Source organism: Thermobia domestica, chromosome 1 (assembly GCF_964235325.1).
Source record: "Thermobia domestica chromosome 1, izTheDome1.hap1.1, whole genome shotgun sequence".
Lineage (NCBI taxonomy): Eukaryota > Metazoa > Arthropoda > Insecta > Zygentoma > Lepismatidae > Thermobia > Thermobia domestica.
This window is the reverse complement of record NC_137454.1, coordinates 191,247,465-191,272,912: the sequence shown is the minus strand read 5'-3', so window position 1 is coordinate 191,272,912 and position 25,448 is coordinate 191,247,465. Positions and strand designations below refer to the sequence as shown.

General features: G+C 35.7%; 1 protein-coding gene across 6 annotated transcripts in view; it reads left to right on the top strand.

The window, feature by feature from the left end:
* Window positions 1-307: 307 nt before the first annotated feature.
* LOC145692252 (uncharacterized) overlaps window positions 308-25,448 on the top strand; it is a 48,844-nt gene continuing 23,703 nt past the window's right edge. The window contains exons 1-5 of one of the 6 annotated variants that reach the window (XM_081767550.1): window positions 308-637; window positions 13,936-14,137; window positions 16,849-17,063; window positions 20,876-20,950; window positions 23,677-23,829. In XM_081767550.1, the coding sequence (XP_081623676.1) occupies window positions 626-637; window positions 13,936-14,137; window positions 16,849-17,063; window positions 20,876-20,950; window positions 23,677-23,829 (657 nt within the window). In that variant the 5' untranslated portion in view covers window positions 308-625. Of the gene's footprint in view, window positions 725-13,935; window positions 14,138-16,848; window positions 17,064-20,875; window positions 20,951-23,676; window positions 23,830-25,448 lie in introns of all 6 variants that reach the window. The other 5 variants (XM_081767566.1, XM_081767560.1, XM_081767557.1 and 2 more) reach the window with 5 other exon arrangements.

The window sequence follows — 25,448 nt, the reverse complement described above, 5'->3', positions numbered from 1 at the left end:
AAAGCATCAACATCTATTTCCAACTTTATTTTTATTTTTTATTTATTTATTTTTTTTTTAAGTGCGCACCTCACAACGTCGTCTGCTTTCACGTAAAACAAACTTTCTCTCCAAATTCCTCTGCAGACGACTCTGCATTCGCACGAATTCGGACGAACAATCTCAGCATGTTGGTATCATTCGCATTCGCATCTTCTAGTAAGTTTTCGCAATTCGCAGGTCGGAACTGGTCGAGGCACTCCAATTTATTCGCACGTGCTGGGAAATTCGCATTCGCTTTCGCAATCGCTTTAGTTTGCGATATTCGGCAGATAAGTTATAATTATCACTTGTTATATATTTTTTTTTAATTTTGCGTTCAGTGGCGTTTTTCCAAAGACCGTAAAGAAATTAGGCACTAAGCGTCGAGAGATAAGTGCATAGACTGCGAAAAAAAAGACTGATACTGCTGTATACTCTCCTGCATTTGTTTTTATATTCTGCAAAGAAAGAAAAAGACGTCAACGAAGTAGTGTTGAGTTAATGTTTGATAGTGCTTATTCTCTTATAGAACGGTTGTTAAGGAAATTATTCTGTTAATAATTTAATAATAGTTAAATAACGTAAATAGTAAGATGGCTGCTTCATGAGCATTGAAGTAAGTAGAAGTTTTGTAATGATTGTTGCGGTGGGCGAGGTATTGCCTTCTGCAACTGAGCAGACAAGCATCAATGTTGATAAGTAGGTAGGAAATTAAATTAGTATTGTTTAGGTTTAAAAGTAGAATACATATAAATAATTCCCATATATAGTTCATTAATTCAAAAGGAGAGAGATAAACTTCAATTTATACTAACATGTTCAGAGAAATCCGAAGTGGCTAAATGGCTATTTTTGGCACAGTTGGGATGATCGCGGGTTCGATGGTTTGAAGAGGGATGTGTGTGTATATGCCATATGAAATGTTTTTTCACTATCTTCATCATGCGTATACGTACCATCGATGACACGCCAGATCACTACGGATGCACACGTGCCCTACAGCGTTAATGCCCTCACTCGGTTCGAAAGCGTTTGTGCTTTTTAATGACCTAGCACAAGTTGGTTTTTATTTTTAAGTTTGTTCATATTTCATGCACTGTAGTTTTTATGCCGATGTCTACACGTTTTATTTATTCTCAGCTCTCCTAAGGACAGTCTGCCAAGAGTTCATATTTCATGAATGTTAATCTTTGTGTTACGAGAATTTTGTATAGTTAAATGACAGTATGATTACCAAAAATATTTCATATCACTTGTCGATCACTATATCCCATTCTCCGTGCAGACTTACTATATGTACTCCGTCGAATAAAATGAACTATTTAGAGTGCTCAGAACGGTTCCGTAAGATATTCTGCACCTTTATTTCCTTGGCCCTTGCTCAAATAATTACGTAAAGGTTGATAACATGCGTGATAATATTTGGCCCCTTACGAGTTACGTGTCCGGACGAATGTTATCTAACCAAGTCAGGGCAGGAGCAGCAAGATGGTACGTGTAGGGTCTGCGCCCACAGACCAGGCGCGTCAGTGGCGGAAGGTGGACGATGATAGTGGAAGGAACACTTTATATCGCATACAAACAGCGCACTTGTATGGGATTGAACACGTATTGTGGCTTCAGAGTAGTATTATATATTGTAAATGGTGCCTTCCATTTCATTTCAGGCAGAGCATTTACCATCACCATCTCAGGTATTGTTGAAACTTTTTTATAGCAATTAGACATGTTTTTAAGGGACTTTTTTTTTTGTCGAAAAAATTTTCCCGCCAAGTAATGGGTCATCAAACACGGAGAGTACAAATTATGAATTGTAGAAAACATGGAAAATGGCCAACTTCGGAGTCCCACCATTGAGCTATGAAGACAGGTAGAGTTATATTTTCTTGTGGTATTTACATAGGGATATAAATAAACTATATTTTATTATAGTTTGGCTTGCGCATGCGTATCTTTTTGTACATAAATTAACAAACGAACGTCAATTTATCTGAAAAGACGAAGTTTGCGAATTTTTTTCGAGCACTTCCGGTTCGAATTTTAAAATTCTGTTTTCACGGTTGGTAAGATGTAGTTACCCGCTTTCCGAAAAAAAAAATTGTATCGCTTCTGTGTGCAACTGTTTTCTCGCAAAAAATTCGAGAAATTGTAAAATTTTCAAAAATCGCCACTTTCGGGCGCCATTTTCTCAAAAACGCCATTTTTTAAAATTCTGAAATTTTGTCAGATGGTTCAACTTTACATGAATAATAAACTCACCAAATACCATTCTCGACCAATGCTTCATGAATTAACTACAGCCTTTTAAAGTTAGCGAAGTTTCGTTAACTTTGACGTCACAGTTGGCAACACTGGAAACAATAAAATTGCAACAATTTGATGATGTTTGTGATTTACATTCACTAAATGAAGAATAAAGGTTTTTCGTGATTACTTATTATTTTGATCCATAAGGCTCTCTGAAAAAGTAAATTAGCTTCCCCCTACTTGCTCGTTTTTTTTAAAGGGAAGTAATCTGAGGATGGACATTACGATTACGAAACACAAATTTTAAGTTTACTTGAATCGGCCAACCAATAAATTATGATTATCTATAAAAAGCCTGAACTATTAACTCAGTGATAACTTGGAATGCTCCAAAGTTCCAATAAGTGCGATGTCATTACAGTGATCGAAAATGAACAAAAAGTTAAAAAATTGAAACTTTTCTTACGCGTTCCATCAAAGAAATTTACGGACTTTTTAAACAGAATAATCCCAGCATAAGAATGGGTCACTCGAAATTTTATAGTATTCGACCAAAATGGATCCGCAACCTGCGAAGGAAGTGTATGTGTGTATTGTGCAAATTTTAAGTTAGCTGCTACTGCGTTACAACTAATCGAAAGTGCAGCCCGTATTGAAGCTGTCATGACTGACTTATTTTCTTTAGTAGTATTATCCATAGAAAATGACAGTTGTCTTCTTCACGGGATGTGGTGAATGTCCTGGAATAGAAGGAATAACTGTGGAGTCTTCAATTATTGATCCTGATGAAAATGAAAGTGTTATGTATGCCATATGGGAAAACAGTGATCTTGTTAAAAAACTGTGCCACTTTTTGTTTTCGTATCGTACGTTGCTAGTTTAACTGTAAGAAGTGTAATTCATGACTACATCAAGAAATTACAAAGAGAACTGCTACCGAAAAGCATCGTATAACATTTCAAGAGACAAACTCTATTTTACTTCGTGTGGACTTCGCTGAAAACTGGACTGTTATTTTGCAAAGTGATATTCAGAGTTATCACCGGAAAAACGAGCAAATTTCCATCTTTACGGCAGTGGTATATTATTAAGAAACAACTGACAGTTTTGTTGTAATAAGCGACGATAAAGCACACCATGTACTCATAGCCATAGACAAGATTCTAAAAATACTCCAAGAAAAACGAAAATATAGGTTATAGAGAAAGATTCGAATACGTGAAAAAAAGTGTCTACAATTTCCCAAACCGTGTGAGTGATTTCTGATGGTACTGCATCCCACTTTAAAAATTGCTTTCAAATGTCCGAGATGCAGACAGGTCCGATAAAGCAGTGGTTTTTCAGTGATACCGGCCATTCAAAGGTCTCTGCGACAGCATTGGGGAAGGGGGGAGGGACTGTAAAAAATATGGCAACGCGGCATAATCTTACACAAAAACAGATACACATAATTAAAACTGCAGAAGAATTCGTGAATATAGTGCAAGTACAAACTCCGGGTATTACTCTTGTTTTGTTGCCAGGAACTGAATTCGACAATTTTCGAGAGAGAGAGAGAGAAATGCAAGAGTGGGAAAGTGTGCGATCGGTAACGTATTCAACGAAGTCACCTTTGGCTTTCGGAAAATGGTGTAGTTTTTATGGCAGTAACGGGTCACCATGAACGAACTTCATACTTCCCCCAAAATCGAGCTTCGGCAATTCAAAGTGTAGATTTAAGAAATCTGCAAAAAGGAAGTTTTGTTACACGCATATATGATAACCAGTGGGGGGTAGCAGAAATATTATGAATAAATCATGAATTACGTGAAGTTGAAATGCTGTTTATGCTTCCACGTGGTCCTTCAACAAGGTACAGGTTTTCAGAAGAGCATAAGAGAAGTGAAAATAAGTTTTTTGTGACTATCGAGAATGTACTACGAGTTGTGAGTGCAACAACACCTATTGCAGCATCTGCACGGTTACATGCTATTAGCAAAAAAGACACAAAGCAAGGAAATGATTGCTTCATGTGTAAAACAAATAAGTGAAATTTTGTTTCCAAGACCATTTTAAGTGAACTTAAAATTTGTGTGTTTCGTAATTTCTATCTCAGATTACTTCGGTTTAAGAAAACGGAGGAGTAGCGGGAGGCTCATTTTACTATTTCAGAGAGCTTTTTTGATCAAACTGATAAAAAGCAGCCTAGAAAAAGCTTTTGTGCATTATTTAATGAATGTGAATCACAAACAACATCAAATTGTTGCACTTTTTGTTGTTTCCAGTGTTGCCAACTGTGACATCAAAGTTAACGAAACTTCGGTAACTTCAAAGGCTGTAGTTAATTCATGAAGCATTTGTCGAGAATGGTATTTGGTGAGTTTATTATTCATGTAAAGTTGAACCATCTGACAAAATTTCAGAATTTTAAAAGATGGCGTTTTCGAGAAAATGGCGCCCGAAAATGGCGATTTTTGAAAATTTTACAATTTCTCGAATTTTTTTGCGACAAAACGGTTGCACGCAGAAGCGATACATTTTTTTTTCGGAAAGCGGATAACTAGGTCTTACCAACCGTGAAAACAGAATTATAAAATTCGAACCGGAAGTGCTCGAAAAAACTTCTAACCGGACTTCGACTTTCGCTTCGCTAACTTCGACTTTTCAGATAAATTGACGTTCATTTGTTAATTTATGTAGAAAAAGATACGCATGCGCAAGCCAAACTATAATAAAATATAGTTTATTTACATCCCTATGTACATATCACAACAAGAATTATAATTCTACCTGTCTTCATAGCTGAATGGTGGGGCTCCGAAGTTGACGATTTTCCATGTTTTCTACAATTCATAATTTGTACTCCCCGTCTTTGATGGCCCATTACTTGGCGGGAAATTTTTTTCGACAAAACAAAAAAATATGGGTCTTAAAAATATGTCTAGTTGCTATAAAAAAAATTCAACAATATCTGAGATGGTGATGGTACAATTTTATTTATTTATTTTTTAGCCTGAGTTGAAATGGAAGGCACCAAATGTAAAATACATGTTCCATATATTGTATAGAAAAACTCCGCCAGTTGAAATTAATATGTTACGCAGTCGTCTCTCAAGTGCATTCATTTTAACCGTGGTATAGCACTTGTAATGGTTTGAGACTTGTAATAGTAGGAAAATAGAACATAGTTTCCTTCATTGTGCAGAAAGCTCGGCCATTAAAAATTAATATCTTAGACAATACCCTTTCATATGCACTCACTCATTTTAACTGTAAAATTTGACATTTTTATGATGATGTATCTAAAATCCGTACCCGATTATATACGCAACACAAGGGTAGGAGTTTTTATCAGTGGCGGCTAATGTTAGTGTTGCAGCGTTGCGCAACGACCAAAGTATTTTCAATAAAAAAAATATTATTACCAGTAGTAGTAAAGAACAGGAAAAAAAAATACTTTCTAACACTCCCATATACTTTAAATAGCATTTTTTTTTACTTCTGTAACTGTAAAATCCATTAATCCGTTTTGAAAAGCGAAAAACAATGCGTCACAGAGTCTCTAATTTATGTTGCGTTGCAGCGAGCATACAACGACCAGATTTCTTCAGTGCGGCAATTGGAGCGAATGTTAAGTCTCCTTTTCTCTATCTCAGAAGTTAAAGGCTCTGGTCGTTGCAGTGCTTCTGCAACAACGCAGCTTCCAGTGAACGAGAAGATTTCTTGCGCTAAATAAGATTTCTGAATCTTACTTCCCTACCAATTACAAATGGAATTTATTTTTATGCATTCATATTTTTAAATTACGGGATTATACTGAAGCAAATCAATATAATGACAATTAAAAGAAAGTGATTGCAGAATTACAAAATAAGATGGAAAATATGTAATAGAGTAGAAAGCAAATGAAAGTAAACACGCGTTTATGCTTAGCTTATATAGATAATGAAGGCTTCTTGTGGAGCAATTTGTGAAACAGATATTAATAAGTCAATATATAGAACCCCCCCTTCCTTTGTGGATAGTATTTTAGCATATACATATTATTTTATAAAACGAATGTATTTTATACTCTTGATAATTTTCCACAAAGCACTGCATGATGGGAAACACCACATTGAATTTGGGACTAGTTAGAAATGCTCAGAGGCGTAGCCACGAAAGAGGGGACCACAGGGTCCGGACCTCCCCAAAATTTCGAAACTCAACTAACATTTGTAGACTTTCTTAATGAACTATACTTTAACAGAGAAATGATTCATGTAGGCTAAATAGTTTATTTTACGCCTCGTTATGTACTCTTTCTTTTCTTATAAAAATAATCGTTCTATCAGTTTATTTTTTTTTTCATAAATATTGATGACAGTAATTATCTACTTATCTTCTTTTCGGGTGCAGAATAAGACAGGTTGGATATTATATAGGTGTATTGGACTCCTCCCTGCAAACATTTCTGGGTGTAGAACTGGCAATGCTGTTTAGCTTCTGTTACATGCTGATCCTATATATGGTGGGTTTCAAAGTATGCTCTCCAGAACGTATCACTAATAAACATTGTTCCGCCTCGTGTGGAAGTATATTGTGTTCATCGTGCATTCTTTACAACCAAGGTGAATGATTTGGAATGTAGTTTTTCTTTTACGCACATGTGTAGGTTGGTGTATACGTGACAATCGCGATTCATATACCTCTTTTGTATCAGCTGTCTTTTCTGAATCTGCTGTTTTGGGTTTTTAGTTATTAGATTTACTTCAGTTGTATGTGCTCTAATTCTTTAAATAACCTACAAATTCTGAATGAATTCTATACCATGATTTCTGTAAACAACTTACAAAAACAAACAACTTCTCTTTTTTTCACTTTTGTTGCTATAATTTTTACATCTCTTTAAATTTCTCAAAATTCAAACATGCTGAGAACACGGTATTTATAATAATAATAATAATAATAATAATAATAATAATAATAATAATAATAATAGGTTCTGAAAAGGCAACATTGTGGTTGCTTATTCACTCAGTCCACAATCCTTCTTTGGAACAAATGCTAAACTAGACACAGAGTACATGAATATTTTTATTATGATCTATAGCAGTGGTTCTCAAACTTGTTGTTACCACGACCCGCATTAAATAATAAAAAGTATTTTGTGGCCCATCTACTTTTATTCAAATATACACTCACATTCTACGTAATACTGGTGTATTTCAAAACAATTAAATTTTGTAAATGATATCCCTAATTCCAGTTCGTTCAATAACAGTTCGTATGAGTGATTAACATATAGTTTATTGGGGATGATGTGCACACCTCGAGCGCCCACGAGTGTTATTTATACAAAGTAGAGCTTGATGCTGAAATTTTAATAAATCAAAATTTAATTAGATTCTTTTATGTCTCGTAAATATGTCACTTTCAAGCTAAATTGTAATGCAAATTTATGAATAAAACGGCTCTGTTCGTACGAAAGTATCAGTCACTGACGATCGAACAAGTGTAATGTAAATTTCTTTCTCAATAACTGTATCATTTGAAATTGTACGCATGCGCAGAAAGGGCTAAAATCTTTCCATAGAAAGATAAAACAGAGTTAACACTACTCTCGACCTATACCCTACCCCGTGACCAATTTTGACTCACCCACTCTCTTTCCATCCTAGCCCAGCATCTCTACTGACTGTACAACAGGGCAGGGCTCTGGGTAACCACTGTACGCCTTACTCTTCACCTCATTAACAAATACTTCCAATTTTCATTTTCTGAATAGTACTTCATAACATATGTTTCTCCATCGAAACAAAATTTTCATAATTAAAAGGATAAACTTCCTCCGACCCACACTTTGAGAAACGCTGATCTATAGGATAAAGCAGCATTCAACCACAAGACTGGAAATTTTCTTGGTCTGTTTGTGCTTTTTCAGTTCTTTCTATAGTAGTGTTTTTAGTTTTTATTTACTTTAATTTTATTACAACCTTTGTTATGCTTGGGAATACCTACTACTTCGATTATGATGGAGATTTAAACCCTTGTTTTCTTATTATGAAGCTTGTTAATACCCTACATACTGGGTTGCATAATTAACAGCATAAACACTGGGCAACTATCCTAGATTCATAATTTCTTCGGGGCCGCGGTGGCTCAGTGGAAGAGCGTTCACCTCTGGTGCTTGGGGTCCTTGGTTCGATCCCAGCTCGCGCCAAGTGAACTTTATGGTGGACAAACACCGTGTGCGTGGGTTTTCTCGGAGTTCTCCCGTTTCCTCCCACTTTCTTTATTCCACCATTTGATTCATTTCTTATCACCGTCTCCTTTAGCCTAACCGGCATAACCGCGGGACGTTAAACTTAAAGATTTCCTAATTTCTTCATATCTATTTTGTTTATTTCCACCATGTTGATTTTTTTTTTAATGACTTCATATATGCTAGGACATATTCTCTATCAAAACGAATCTAACGACCCCTTTGTTTAAATCGTCTAAGTTTCGGCTGTAGAAGATAACAAATTAATATACATACACACATTTGTGAAACTCACTTTTCGCGTTGCCGTAGTTGGGAATTCAAACAAAATCCCAATTTCTCTTGCTGAGAATTTATGTAAATAGCAAGCCGCTATATTTGTAATACCTCACAGCCATTTTGATTATTTCATTCTTCATTATATATTGTAGTGATGTGAAAAAAAGAAAATAACAGAAAAAAACGAAGTAAACAAAGAATCTAAATACAGGAAAAGAAACAAGAATACACAACACCTTGCCACTCATTGTAGCTAGATTGAAGAAACCTATCAGCAAGCCGGCTCCGGCATTACCGGCTGCGTGTGCATCCACGCATAAGAAAGCATTGCCGCCGACAAAGCCGGAGCCGACATCGACATTTTCGGCGGCTAGGTCGACTGCATTTCCCGGTCCCCTGAGTTCCACCGGCTCTTTTGCCGGGTCGGAAAGCGTGTGCAAGCTACCATTTGATTACATTGCAGCCGATTCCATCGCCGGCATTGTCGGAACCGGAACCGGCATTGCCGGGGACGTGTGCAAACGCAGTAAAATGGTTCGAATTCCACCATAAGATGTAGGTTCACATTTCATAGCCTTTGTGGTAAAAGGAACGATAAACTCCAAACACTCTAACGCTACGCTACTTTACGCTACTCCAGTGTACTTTACGCTAGCCTATTTCATATAACGATAGTCTACTATACTATAGAACAGTGTTTACTCATTATAATGCACTGCGTTTCGGGACAAAGTGAGATGTTTGAGGAGAGGATAGATATTTTGCTTGGATACGCATCCTTTCTCAGGCAGTGCTTCACTCAGTGTGCATGAAGTCATAAGTCAGGGCGCAAAATTTCAGTCAAACGCACTCCCCAATCCAAAAGTGATGGTCGCCAATACCTCTCACGTACAATTTATGACCCCCCTCCTACACACACAAACACTACGGTCTTCGGTTTGACAAAGAAATAGATTATATCATGGCGTGCAATTTTAAAAGCAGACAATTAGATTCAGGATAATCAATTTTGAATTTGACAATTCATATACATGTTAAAAAATATCTTACCTTAAGACTTCAGTTTGTGTAACGCTCTCTCTTTGCACTGAAATACAAGTTATCGATTGCAGTTTTCGGATCTAAGACTTTAAGTGAAGGGCCATTGATGGAACTGTCAGCAAAACATCCCGTGTGTCAATCTTTAGTGAATTCTTGTAGGCAGTCTGTTGGCACTGCTAAAGCCTCTTTCACATAAAGCAGTACTCACAGGTAAAACTTGCAAAAAAATGTGACACTTGGAAGCAAATTTAGGAATCTTGTAATGAAGTTTTCGCTCTCTGATTTAACGGCATTCCGTGTTTTCTTTCACTCAGTAACAATTATATTCGTCCCAAAAAGAAGCTGCGCAGTCCTGCAGCTTTAGGCAGAAACAATTCCTACTGAACATTGGTCGCCAGTTGTAAATTTCTAGTCGCCAATGGCGACCTGGGAACCGGAAATTTTGCGCCTGTCATAAGCTTTATGAATTTTTGTTTTATTCTGCATACCGTGCTTTTTCTTTCATGTGATTATTCTAATTAGGGCCTGAGGTACGAGCATTTAAAATAAACTCATCGACTTTACCTTGCATAAGAACCTTGTTAAACAAAAGACTAAAGAAAATGTTACATTTAAATGTAACTTTGATTCAGGTATATTATGGTGGCCAGTTATATTCTTCTAGTTATTCGTGGAGTTTACAGAAAGAACAAATTCACGGAGTTTTAAAATACTTTTTAAATTTTTTATTCGCGAATCGGATAAAACACTCGCAAACCGCCATTTAGCCAATCACTGCCATAAATGATTGTTGTAAAATACATTATATTTATGGGCATTATTCGAGAAAGCCGTTTCTATTTTAATAACTCTTTTACGATGCTCAGCTACTCTTAATCTCACGCCTTCCAGTATATAAGTAAGCACTATTATATACCACAATGTAAAAAGAGTGATAAACAACTGTTATTGTATATTGATCGTATAGTACCCCGATCCAAGTGGCGTGTATTGTGTATTTTTTTCCTTTATATATCAATGAATTAGCATCTATACGATTTTTTCGCTTCATTTACTATATATATATTAAAAGTTGCATCAATTACCCGCTTCGCTGGGTTAAGTTACTGGCTGGCTGATAAATGACAATATGTGCCGTTAGTCAGTCACTTTTTACTATTACTAAAGCGCTCTCTGATATCGGTCATTTTCGATCATTTTTAAATTTCTCCCCCACCTCCTTCCCCATGTAGCGTGGCTGAATCTTGATTTAAACGACATCAGAAGTGTCACTGTTCATCAGAGCGACCCCGAAAACTGTGCATTCGGCACTAATATCGATCATTTTCAATTATTTTTATTATATATCTCCACCTCCCCATGTTGCGGGGCACGGCATTGGAAGTGTCACCGTTCATCTCAGCGACCCGGAAAGCTATGGATTCAACACTGATATTAGTCGTTTTCAATTATTTTTTATATCTCTCCCTTCCTCAAGTTGCGGCCTGAATTTAGATTTAAACGAGGTCGGGAGTGTCACTATTCGTTTCAGCAACCCCGAAAACTATGAATTCGACACTTATATTGGTCTTTTTTTAAAAAGCATTTTTGTATATTTCCCCCTACCCTAAGTTGCGGGGCTAAGTTTGGATGTAAACGGAAAGTGTCACTGTTCTTTTCAGAGATCCCGAAAAATATGGATTCAATTATAATATTTGTCATTTTCGATCATTTTTATGTATCTACCCCTCCCCCAAGTTGCGGGGCTGAATTTGGATTTAAACAGCATCGAAAGTGTCACTGTTCTTCTCAGCGATCCCGAAAACTATAGATTCAACTCTTAATATTGGTCATTTTCGATCGTTCTTAAATATCTTCCCTCTCCCATATGTTATACTGTCAAAGTTATCTGATAAAAAACATGCCAGGTCCGAGCCTCATATATGTGGATAATTTGATGAAGATCGGTCAAGTTGTGACCGTCGTATTCTAATGAATACAAGGGCTCACTTGCCTCAGCAATAAGCATAGGTAACTGCGACAATGGGTATTGTCAGACACAATCGCAAGAATCATTTGGAGGGAAAAAATCTGTCTACTAAAATGCTACAATAGCAATTAAAAGCGACTGAGCTCCAACCTATAACTTAAGCTCTCAAATCTTTCATTTACGGTTATGTGTGATTTCACGTTTAACAGAGACAAACATTTTAAGTGTTTGTACTTTAAATAGTCTAAATTAGTTAACTATATCTTTTTCATAAAGTTTATGATATAAAGTTATTGTTCAAAGCCTTTGTATTTTAATAAACCTTCTCTAAAATCAATGCATGTGAATTGTGCTTCCATCTTCCGAGTTGTTTTAAACTATGTTTATATGTTTGTGGTCAATCCTTTCGGCAATGAGATCTCGGAAACTACAGGCTCTAGAAAGATGACGTTTTCACTGATCGATTGGAAATTTTGCGTAGATTGTCCAGTTCTAATGGCCATTATTTCTTTATTACATTTTTTTAGGGTACACTGGAAGCGTTGAAATTAAAAAGAAAAAACTAAAGCATCACGTATCCTATGCGTTATACATTCCAACACCACATTGTTGTATATTGGGGTTGTATATGTATCAGGTGTTTGTTTCATGCCCAGTTAATAATGAAAAAGGAAGGAATCTCGAGTCTAAGATAAATCTTTATTTTATTTTTATTTTTTTATTTTTATTTTTATTTTATTTTTTTTTTTTTTGAGTATTTTGCCCAATGAACACCATATATAACTGACATTATAAAATATTGTATATGTAATGTATTTGCTTATTACATACTGCATGCAAGAAGAAAGAAAACGCTGTTCATACATGAATAAGAAACTCCAACCGGAAGTAGGCTCAAATCTTGCAAACGATGCGAGATATTGAGAAAAAATAATCGAAAAGATCTCCCCTTTATGATACCCCTTGCCGATTTTTTTTTTATCAAGACGTCTTTCACTTGTGTCAGTAAAGGGACATGTACATATGTTGTGAGGAATGAGGAGGAGATTTATGCTCATATGCGAATGATGCGCTGTGTAGAGAGCGCAGGTTCAGCTAGTATATATATATATATATATATATATATGGATACGAGAAAGTTTATATGAACAAAATCTTTTGTTGTTAAGGTTACAAAAATATTGGGAGCTGAGAGCTCCGACTACAGGTTAAAATATATAAAAAGAAAAGGTTATTTGTATCCAAAAATTCCTGGTGATCAGCCATCTTTGTGGTTTCTGTCTGCCTTTTGAGTCCTCTGCCTGATGCCGGTTGCTATCGATCTGTCTTTTCTGGATTAAAGAACTGAATAAAGTTTGCCGCTTGTATGTAACGTTACTAAACTTTGTTCTGACTTTATTTGTACCGAATTTTTGGAATTAATTCAATCGCTGTAACTTTACTCAATTCATTGTCGCATAGCCATGCATGTGGTCAGTTTCCATCGATACATTATGTACTTAAATGCACCGTAATGGATTCTTCATTTGCTGTATGTTTTTCAGATGATATTAACTGGTAAACTGTAATACTAACACTGAATATTAGTGCATATTTCTTTTTAAAGTGGATTTTTTTTAACACAGATGAACCCAGTGGACATAATGATTCAGCGTCTCCAGCAGAATAAAAGAAAAAATAGGTGCTTCATCCCAATCCGTATGATCTTGTAGTGGCCAATCTTATTCCGTGAATTTCCTCAGTTTTCCTGTTTCTCCTCAATTCTACAGAGTTTTATTTTTGTTTATCAACTTTGTAGAATACATCTTCTTTAGCTTACATTGTTAATATCATGAGAGGTATTACCACATTTTACATCATTTCATTTCACAAATGAAATAAGCTTTTAAAAAAAGAAAGAAAAAAGGCAAAATTTTCAAGTGTATATCCCCATGAAATTTTTTAGTATTTTATTTCTAAAAAAGAAATATAGTACCTTCAGATTGTTTAAAAAATTGTGAATATTTCTCCAGTTCCGCGTAGACGGTATTCATTATTTAGGATGAAAGTACAAAGAATTAGTTTTTTTTTTCTCATTGTTTATTAACGGACTTGTAATCATTTACGTTTTCCGTTTCAGTGTTGCTGTACACTGAATTTATTTCAACCTTCGTAGTTTTTCTTTTCAGTTCCATGTTGGACAATCATGCTCCATGCCTCATCCAATGGGGATGTGAAGTCTTTCCTAAAGAAGAAGCCGTTAATGTTTTTGGCAAACATATTCAAGAAGCGGAAGGATACTGAAAGCACAAGTATAAGTAGCAGTAATTGTTTCGAGGGTGCCTTTAGAGAAATGGACCGCAAATCTTGCCATTCAAGTATGTATTATATATTTGGTCCATTGTTGTAAACTTAAGTATTGAAGGAATTTTTGTGGTTTTTAATTGTAATTGTTCCATACATGAGAGAATTTCATATTAAGTAAATTATACTAAACTTATTTCTGGAGTTATTCAAAGATTTAAAATTGAACAACAGTTTGAACAGTGGGCACTGCACCTTAGTAAGTGAAATTCTCGTTTGTTATAACTAATGTTGAAGTGTCTGGTTCGAAAGTTAGGGTTAATACTGTCTTCTCTCTTGATTGTTCAAGATGTTGTATTAAGTGACCTTTGTAGATGTAATGAACTATTATAAAGACAATTAGCATGGATATGCTTACACTTCTAAACTTTAGTAGATGTTCCGGTTGCCTGACATAATAGGAATCGATTAAACTACGGATTTAGATCGAAAAGTGGTTGCAATCTAATAGAAGGTAAGCGAGACAAGAGTTTAATTACAGTAACGAGTACTGTTATTGTCAGTTGAATGCCTCTAATACGTGCCCATTGGATACGTACATTCAAGCATTCGAAGTCGGACAATAACTGCTGGCTACGATAAGATTAATCAGTGGCGAAGCACCTTTAATATTACAGCCTATTTCATTGCAGGTTAAAAATGCGTGGGTTCATTCGTATGGTACATTGCCTGCACACCCAGGTGAAAAAGACAGGCGCGTGAAAAAATTTGAAATTGGCATACTGTTTTACACATGGAAAGATATGTAAGGTACCCATGAACATTGCCTGTTCCCAAGCTGTTTTAGCAGAAATATTTTTTAAAAATTACTGAGGTGGGAAGCAGGTGGCGTAAAAATAATCGAAAACGACCGATATTAGTGTCAAATCTATAGTTTTCGGAGTCACTGTTGTAAATAGTGACATTCCCAATGCCGTCTAGCTCCCAAGTTCAGCGTCCATCGGCGTAGGGTGGGGATGAGGAGTGAAAAATAAAATGTCCAGAATTATCGAAATTAGTGCCGAATTAATAGTTTCCGAAGTAATAGTTTCCAGCTAATTGGTAACAGTACCAATGATATTTAAGCCCAAGTTTGGCCCAGAACGTCCATGTCAGCTGATCCAGGGGTTGACTGGATTGGCTTTTTATGTATTTTACTCATTTCTTTACTTTTCAAATGTGCGTAAAAATTATTCTTCTCGTGCGAAGCAGGGCACTTCTGTTAGTATACATATAATATACGTTATGAGACTTCAAGATCTTGTTGAAACTAGTAATCTATTATAAATTATGTATATACTTCATAATTGAGTGTAATTTGTATCTTACGAATATATGTATACTTAATGGAGACTGGATCTCGCACTAAAAGCTTGCGCCAACACAACACTTTTAGCTTGATCCTGCTGCACTGCTGCATTTAACACTACAATGAGAATTAGTGATTGAACCGGCATATCACATAAAACAGCAAATGTCAGATAATCATGTTTCCCTGACTTCATAAGTGATAAATCATAACAATAGAAGATGAATGTTAAACACATAATTCTACAACAATATTATTGTTTAACGGATAAAAGGATGTACAAGGATAAGACATATACCAATTGATCCATCTTACTAAGTAGAAGAAAATGATATGCGTCAGTATAAGAAATCATGTGTAGTTTTCGAGAAAAATTGTGAAAACCTAATTAGTGTGTAAACCTTAAAATTAATGCTGTTCGAGAACCACACCATCTACTAAAGTGAGACTAATACTAAGATGTATCCTCAAAAACGTCTTAGTTAGACACTAACAAGATGAAAGTATGTAGTATGGTTATTGCTATATAGCCCAAAATTGTGAATAATACTTAAACTTTAATTTGTACTTAACTAAAATATTGTATGAAGATAATTAGTAGATAGATCGCATTGAGTTTAATAAAATGACATGCTTAAGGGCAAATTCTTATGCGTAGTTCAGTATCACCTACACTCCTAACAATAACCTACGTACTAATTGTAAATCATTAAAATCCAGATCGGAACTCTGGGTACCTCAGGTGACAGGGTTTAGCACAGACATACTGCATTATTTTAGAACAATCAGCCTGAGCCGGTGGCGTAGTTCTATAATTCAGCTCTCTTTCAGGCGAGATAATATGGTAAGGAACGGCCTATACGATCTTCCATGATAGTTTGTGCACCTGCCAACTGCACAGGAATCTAAGGCTTGGTCGTAGTTGTGAGACCACGTTAATAGTAGGTTCCTTCTTTCATAGAGTATGCGTGTTGCTTTTAAGAACTCAAAACAAAAGCACAAAACCCATTTGTAATAAGCTGTAGAACTTATCATTGTTGTACAAGCCACCGAGAACCTAACCACTTTAAAGAAGATATTTACAATCTGCATGAATTTTATGAATAATAATTTAGTTGAGTTGATTTATTCATTGACGGATCAGAATATGACATCACATAATGAATAGAGGAGTATTAATATTTCGTTTTTTTAGTCATTTCGACAAGTTAGTGTTGCGTAGCCAAATTTTCTTCAAGATTTGTGTATCTATTTTTCAGTATCGAGAGAACATCTATAGGTAAACAATAGAGGAATATCAGGTTAAACAACAAAAGGAAAAACATCTATTTTCTCGGAGGAGCGTATGTTTATAAAAATTTGGTATTAATAATACTTTTGTTATTGTTAGTGAGAATTTGCTCATATAAGTACAACGGTAATTTCTTACAATTGCAGGCGGTGGAAGTTTTAAGCGCACGGAGGTAGTAGAGCGTGTGCCATCTAGTCTGTCTGTCCATGCTGTTGATATTGATGTTGTTATGCGTCGTTCCTCATCTAGTCCAGATCCTGCCTTAGTCTCAAGTATTACGTTGACTCCTGGTCGAACACGGGATATTGATCAGGATATGGAAGCCTTACGCCTCTCTCGACAAGATAATCCATTCCTACAGGTATCGTATACCATAACTGTTGCACTGACTCTAGAACTATTCTGCAAATCCAGTTCTTTTCATTCTTTGCATTCTATTTATCATTAATCAATGTATGTATCACTGACGTTTCATTCAGGAATTCGTTGAGCTAGTTTAAAGCTAATTTTTATTCTGTAAACTGTAGTTAAGAGTTTGCAATGCATAACGACAAGGTACTAAATTGACTCATGATTATCATTACTAAACTAAACTAAGGAATGCGTCTGAATTTGTTATTATATCTGCTATTTTGAATGAGTACCCACTTCAGGGGCTTTTTTAATATTTTTATAACACTCACTGCTACTTCAGTCGCATCTAATAGTTTGGGTCAATCCATACGAAGTGGTCCAGAGGTGGTTCTCGACCATCTCCGAAAATTATAAAACTTTGAGTGTGATGAACTTTGTGTATGAAAAGGTCAATAACACTATTCACATTGACGTATGTACAAGTGTTCCTGAATGACGGCCATCTTTGTTGTCGATGGAATGTCATTTTTTGCATTTGCAACGTTTACGAAAACAGTTGCTCAGGACGTACGTATCACACGAACTCCAAACTAAAACGAATGTTGAGAGCAGAAACTGATATACACGGAGAAGATATATTCTTGCTTATAAATAAATATGCAGGGCTGCAGACCAATGCATGAAATCACTAGAAAAAGTACAGAAAATTAGTTTTAAAGGGGTTGTATTTTGGAATGGCATAAACTGAGGGGTTCATAAGTTTTGTGCTGAATACTATTGCATGTAAAGAGTTTGCAGGAATATCCACAGCTATGATACTACTGGTATCGTAGATTTATGGGGGTTCGAAAGTTGAAGTTTGTGATTTTGATGCCATGTTTAGGGCGTAATATCTCGAGGGGCAAAGTGCTAAAAATTGCTGCTTACGCCACAAAGTAGTTCTGTATGTGAATAAGCTATTGCCAAAAAATCATGACTGATATTACATGGAGAAAAAGTGAGGACATGGTAAAAACGCGAAAAAAGCACACGTGTCACGATGGCCGGAAAAATTTAAATATGTTCATGTATTTCATGCTATATTTCAAAAACTGCGCATGGTTAAGCAATTATGCGCGCTTTTGTTTGTGTTTAGTTGTGCAAAAGCTTGCGAATGGCGTTTGTTCCATCTTTGTAGCTCCATGATCATTGTCACGTCTACAGAGTAATTAATGTATCTTGACCATCCGCCATAACGGTCAAACTAAAAGAGAGAGAAAAGCGAAACTTTGCACGAAGCAACTATAAGAAGTGGGACATCTTTGTATGTATTAAACAAAAGACTCAACAAACAGTGTTGCCAACCCAATATAAAGTTGTATTTTTTCAAATGACACTACGTCAGATTATTACATATTTCAGATGAACGTGTCAAACTTAAACTTAAAATATCCTTTTATTATTCAGTGTTGCAAACTAAGGATGCTATACCTAGGTAATATCACAAATATCCAAGTTTCGGAAGCCTCTATCGCAAATGCACTATAACGGAGACGCACAGGATAATGCACTTCGAAAGTACTTTAGTATTGAATACCATGGTCATGGTATGACTTGTTTCGAATGAATAGGAACGATTTTACCAGGGCTTGAAAATTTTAATTTCATTTGAAAGCATTTATTTTGAAAAAATGCTGAGATAAGTATCATGTCTAGTTACTTGTGTGGTTTGTAATGGATGTGTAAATTATTTTGCCGTTTACAGCACTTCGATATCTCAAACCGTTCCGGATATGATAAACATTGCTGAAGTTTGCAACACTACTTAAATCGTGTAATTGTAAGAACTTCTTGTAATTACAGCTACGAAAAGCTATTGCTGTAATGCTATAGAAGAGAAGGGAAACAACAATCATTTTAAATTTTTTCCACAAATACGCCATTTTCAGCAGGATAGGATAGATAGGTGTAACGCAACCTTGTGAACTCAACTTCGTAACTGGGATTTGATTTCAATGATACTTTGCTGATACATTAAGTGCTGTAATACCGCGGTCGAGTTCGACGATTGGTGTCGTCGGTTCAAGGGGGAGCTAACCCCCTTACCAAGTAGACGTGACAATGATCATGGAGCTAGAAAGATGAAACAAACGCCATTCGCAAGCTTTTGCACAACTGAACACAAACAAAAGCGGGCCTAATTTCTGAACTGTGCCTAGTTTGAGATCTAGCATGAAACACATCAAAATATTTAAAATTTTCCGGGCTACGACCATCGTGACGCGCGTGCTTTCGCGTTTTTACCACTTTTTCCTCCATGTAATATTAGTCATGATTTTTTTTTGCAATAGATATTCACGTACAGAATTACTTTGTGGCCTAAGCAGCAATTTTTAGCACTTTGCCCTCCTGAGATATTACGCACCAAACAAAGCATCAAAATCACAAATTTCAACTTTCGGATTCCCATAAATCTACGATACCAGTAGTATCATAGCTGTGGATATTCCTGCAAACTCTTTGCATGCAATAGTATTCAGCACAAAACTTATGAACCCCTTAGTTTATGCCATTCCAAAATACAGCCCCTTTAAAACTGTAATTTTCTGTACTTTTTCTAGTGATTCCATGCATTGGTTTGCACCCTGCATATTTATTTATAAGCAAGAGCATATGTTCTCCGTGTACATCAGTTTCTCCTCTAAACATTCGTTTTTGTTTGGAGTTCGTGTGATACGTACGACCTGAGCAACTGTAGTTTTCGTAAACGTTGCAAATGCAAAAAATGACACTCCACCGACATCAAAGATGGCCGCCATTCAGAAACACTTTTACATACGAAAACGTGAATGATGTTATTGACATTCTCATACACAAGGTTCATCACACTCAAAGTTTTATAATTTTCGGAGATGGTCGGTCAACCATTTTCACCATCTTTGGACCACTTTAGATGGATTGACTCTTTTCTATTTTGTAATGGAAAATAATTTTAGATATGGTTCAACTTAACTGTATCAACCTGAAAGCAAAATACACACATACACCATACCACTAGGGGTATAATAGCTTCAAATACACTAATGTTTCAGTCACTTATTGAGGCTACCATTATATTGTGAAAATTTTTTACCGGTACAGTCATATTTGTCGATAACATACTGAATAAATTGTTTTTTTAAAAAATGTTTTAAATACTCTAATATTTCTGTTTCATTCACTTACTGGTCGCAAATCAGAAAGTCGGAAGCAGAACACACCTATTACTTGAAACTGTCAGTTAAAGTGATATATTAGTTGTGTATTGAAAGCTATAAACTAATTATTGAGGCATATTTTTTATGCTCTCCTTTTCATTTAAATTTGACTGGAATCCAAGATGGCTGCTACAGTCTGATCATAAATTCTTTCCAACTTCAAAAGACAAAAAAGTAAACTAAGCAGAGAAAGAGAAAGGAAAATGTTTAATGAAATGCATACAGAAGTAAGTAACAACGAATAGATACATTTATTCAAAGTGGTGACCTCTTGCCTGGATATAGGCTCTTAAACAAGGCGATCAATCATCAATGGCATCGCGCATCCAAGTCATGTTTATTTCAACATGTGCTTTTAACAACACATACTGTAAACTAATTCATGTGGTGTTAGGCACACACCTTATTTTTCAAATAAAACTGTACCTTGAACCCAGAAGATTCAAAACTAGACTTCTGGTGTAATTAACGTCATATTCCTGCTAATACAGTCAAACTGTCATTGCTAAAAGTGTATATTATTTTAAAACATATATATTTCTAAGGTAGCACATTATTATTTTATACATTTGTATTTCTACAGGTGCTAGCTAGTCGAGAATGTTTAGCAGATAGTCGAGAGGAGCTTGAATCGGATGCTGTCACTCTCATGTCTCAGGTAGAATTGTTTCTGTAGCGTATTTTTATTAGTACATATTAAAAGCAGGTGGGTCAATATTCAGTTACATTATCTTACTTTGGTTCCGTTTTTAATCTAGATATCGCTGATTAAAGGTTTAAAAATACACGCGTACCTTTTTGCTGCGTAACAAAGCCTTCCTCACGGCCTTTTCCTCTGAGAATCTCCCCGGAGAAAATGGTCCTCGATGTTCCGACCAGCGGAAAAACGGACTTCGGAGAAAATGTCCCGGAGGAATACAATATTTATACAATTGTGTAAATATTAACAAAGGTGCACGGTGGCTCAATGGTAGAGCGCTTCTGATGCATGGGGTACCTGGTTCGATCCCCGACCAAGTAAGTTTGTGGTGGACAATATCGTGTCCCTCGGTTTTCTCCATTGCCTCCCGCAATCTTATTCCACCAAAACCTAACAGGCATAATCGTGTAACGGTAAACTGAAAGATTTTTCAAGTTCTGAAATGACAACTTCCTGCAATATATGAAAGCGAGATTGATTGTGTACAAACCTGATAACGGTTTTGTCTTTGTACGTATTCACGTTTGCAAAACATACGGAGAAACTTGTACCATTAAAAAAAAGATAAACTGTAAATGTGTTTATTTAAATTAGCTTATACATATTATATACTAACTTTCTTTTTTTAATGTTGCTAAGGTGCCGCTGGTAGCTTTGGTAGCCCACAAAATACGCCACTAATATCTATAAGCATTAAACCTAGTCTGTTCGTATATCTTGAGTCAAAAATTTAGTTGAATCATAATATTATGTGTATTTGTACCTCTTTCTTTTCTTGTGCCTTGCATAGTAGTAATATTAATGGTAAAATATGATTACTTGATGATTTTTTTTCAAAGTACTTAATAAACCCATATTAGTAGTGACTCTGAAGTTGAACGACGATTGATTGGATTTTAAACGCAGTTCATCGACAATAGTAATCTATATCAGTTACTTTTTCCCCCTATTTTATGGTGAATGAAATGAATATACAAAATCATAAATACTGATTGTGAACTACGAAAGGCTGTTTTGCAGATTTAAATTTGCAAATAAGTGAATGTCAGTGAGTCAAATATTCCTCATCGTAACTCAGTTCATATAAGTCTTGTGTGGACATTTAATTATAAAATTTATTGATGGCTGAATTACTATCTTATTTAATGTGTGTTTTTTATTTATTAAATTGCCATAAAGCAAATGTTTCATTTTGTATGTGTTCTCCTTCATTATCTGAAAAATTAATGAAAAATAAACAGATAATTCAAATAATATTTTGTTCGATAATTTATCATTAGTTAGCATAGTTATAAGAATAATTTTCTTATTCTGATTTCCTTCCTTTCGTTACTTAATGATATGGTGAAAGACAACACTAATTTGCGAACGCTATGGAGTTCCATTGAGGGGGGGGGAGGGAGGTTACACTTTGAAACGAAGAATCTGGGGCATTTCTGATGGGTATTGGTGATGAAGTTTTCTAAATTTTGTTTTAATCTTATAAAATTTAATCTTATTCGGTCATATATTTATAAAAGAAGTTATACGTTTTTGTTTCAAGAGATCTTTTTTGTTTTCCTAAAAAGCAGAATAATTAAAGTACTTGATTGGAAATAGAATACAAAAGTTATTATTAACAATTTGTTTTCATTTAATTTACTTTTATTATGAGTAGCTGAGTGTGGCACTAATGAGTTTTATAATACCATCAATCGATACAACTTCGATAATTGATTGCACGTATTTTAACCCCCGCCTCGCACAAGTACAAATGTGTGACACCCCCACCAAACCATCACTGAAGTTGGCTGAGTCTTCCTTTTTACCTTAAGAATTCTGTAAGCTACCACCTGAGAGGAGCTAGGCTCTCGCACTATCATTTCATCAGTGTGAAAGGGTTTGTTTTGTTGTGCCGACATCTTATGTATCTTTCAAGCACCATCCTCGTTCTCGTTGCGTTGTGACGCAAACGTGCCGTAAGTCGTCAGTAGGCTCTAAGCTTAAATCTTTTGTAATATTCCGTGACATGGTACAGTGAGAAATTTTCATTTCCCTTGCTATGATTTTCTTCTTCCTGAACAGATTCCTGCGAATTCTTTTTGCATACGTGTTAATGGCTGGTTGTGTCCTTGCTTCACGTGGTCGATCTGTTCTTGGTCTATCAGTGACAGAGGGCTTTTCATTGTGCCTGTTAATGGCGCGATACATTTTTTTTTTTTTTTTTCGTAGCTGTTTTAAGAGCCTCCAAATCTCCACTGGTGTCTTGTTACCTTCTATAGCGTATTCACAACAATGTGGTTGCCTTTGTCTCCCCTTTTCAATATCTAGCTGCTGCCATTCAACTCGTGTATTTTGTATCATTCTAATTCATATGAACTTGGGCTAGGTGTACCAATTCCTCAGTACCATCTGGAATTACTGTAGGTGTCTGTAGAAGTAGCAAAAAATATAGCAGCACTAAATATATTGTTGTTCTCCTTTTCCAACCTTACATAATCATTAAGTTGATTTCTTTCCATTCTTCTTTTACTGTATACCATGTATAGTATTCTTTGTATTTGATAATCTCTGTATTTGTCCTCTATTATTATTGTTCTAATCCGAGTTCTGAACTTTATTTTATGAAAAGTCTTGATTTATTATATGAAATTAATTTTAGCGTTCTGTTCTAAACTACTAAGTATATAACATGTTTTCATCAGGAAATGCCAGATGACGATGAACAGGATCCTCTGTCGTTGCCTGAGATTCATGAGCACATGATACGAAGTCCGCCACCTACTACTTGGCCCAAGTCTCCGAATTTTAAAATGTTTCGTTTTCCTTCGCCTTCTAGTGATGATGATTCTAGTCAGGTAAGGGTCAATGCTTTTTTTTCTTTCTTTCTTTCTTAGATGTATTTTTCTGAAATCAAAGCCCGTCGTTAGTACATTAGCATTTTCCACCGTTGTTGATTTCCAGAGTTTAATTCTGCATTTGTGTTTTTCTCTTTCCATAAGATTTATTATAACAAATGGTTAATAATAGTTTCATTCAGGTAATTAGTCAAGGAAGACACATTTTAGTGCGCAAATTAAAATTGGTGCTACACATAAACATGTAACACTCCCTAGGTCTCAAAGAACTTAAAGTTTCTTTAGTATACAACAGATGTAACTGTACGAATCAACACAAGAAATGAATAAATATACAGTGAAACCTCCCTTAACGGACACCTCTCAATAACGGACACCTCTATAATGCGGACATTATTTTTTGTCCTGGCAAAAATATGTGTCCTCTTATGGAACAAAACCCTCCCTTTAGCGGACACTCTCAGATACGGACGCGGACAGTCCTTTTCCCCCCCAAACGTTTCAATAACCTCTTCATAACGGACAGGAATTATTCTCGGTTCTGCGATACATTACCGTAGACAGAAAAGTCTTTTCCCCACAAATGTATCTATCTGACCTGGTGAACCATCATATAAAACAGCTTCAGCTTGAAATTCTTCTTTTTTCTGTCTGAAATAAATTGCTTTCTGGTGGAAATCCTAGGAAACCTTCAATAAGCAATAACACTCATGCAGGGTCAGTCGTGTGGCCAAGAATTCTATGCGAAAGATCTTCCCTTCCCTAACAAATTTAGCCCTTTTGCCTCTGGGTCTTGCATCTTTCCCGACAATTTCATAGATAACAAAACATTGTTTGTTTTACAATAACATTTTCAACGAGCAATGTTTCCTCTCTTACTTTTTTGGGGGGAGGGAAGCAACATTTTTCTTTTACTTATGGTGCTGTAACAAGCCTGGGTTGGAGTTCTCCCGGCTTCCTTTTTTTTTTTTTTTTTTTTTTTTTTTTTTTTTTTTAAACTTTCTTTAGTCTTTGTGATTGGGACCAATAAACAAATGCACTCTCAATAACTTGCCTTTTCATCCATTCCGCCAACGAAGATACCGCGTCAGTACCAAACACACATGTTTCTTCCGCAACCGCACTGAGGATTCTCAGAGGACACTTGCTAATGAGTTTTATTGCCCTTGTAGAGGGAAAAGCATGCCTTTTTCGCTAAACAAAAGAGTTTAGCCAGTTAGTTGGTTCCTAACGCATCTTTTGAGAAGGTTCTGAAAATATGAAATAAATGAAAAACGCTTTGCCTCCCGCTTTCCCCTCTCATGTAGAAAATATCCAAACATCTTCGGCATATTACTCTTCATCAGTTGATGCAGTGCAAAAGAGAGTGCCGTGTTGTGCGTATAATTTGTGGGTTGGTTACATTTAGTTAAGTACGATGGCCGCGAAGCGGAAGACTTTAACAATTCGCGAAAAAGTTGAAGTGATCGAATGGGTTGAAAAAACGAAAAGCAGTGCCCGGGTAACTGCCGAGAAGTTTAATGTTGGTAAGACTCAAATTAGTTCCATTCTACAACAAAAGGACAATATTTTAAAGCAGTGGCGTGAAAACGGCAGCGATAGTAGGAAAAATAAATTTC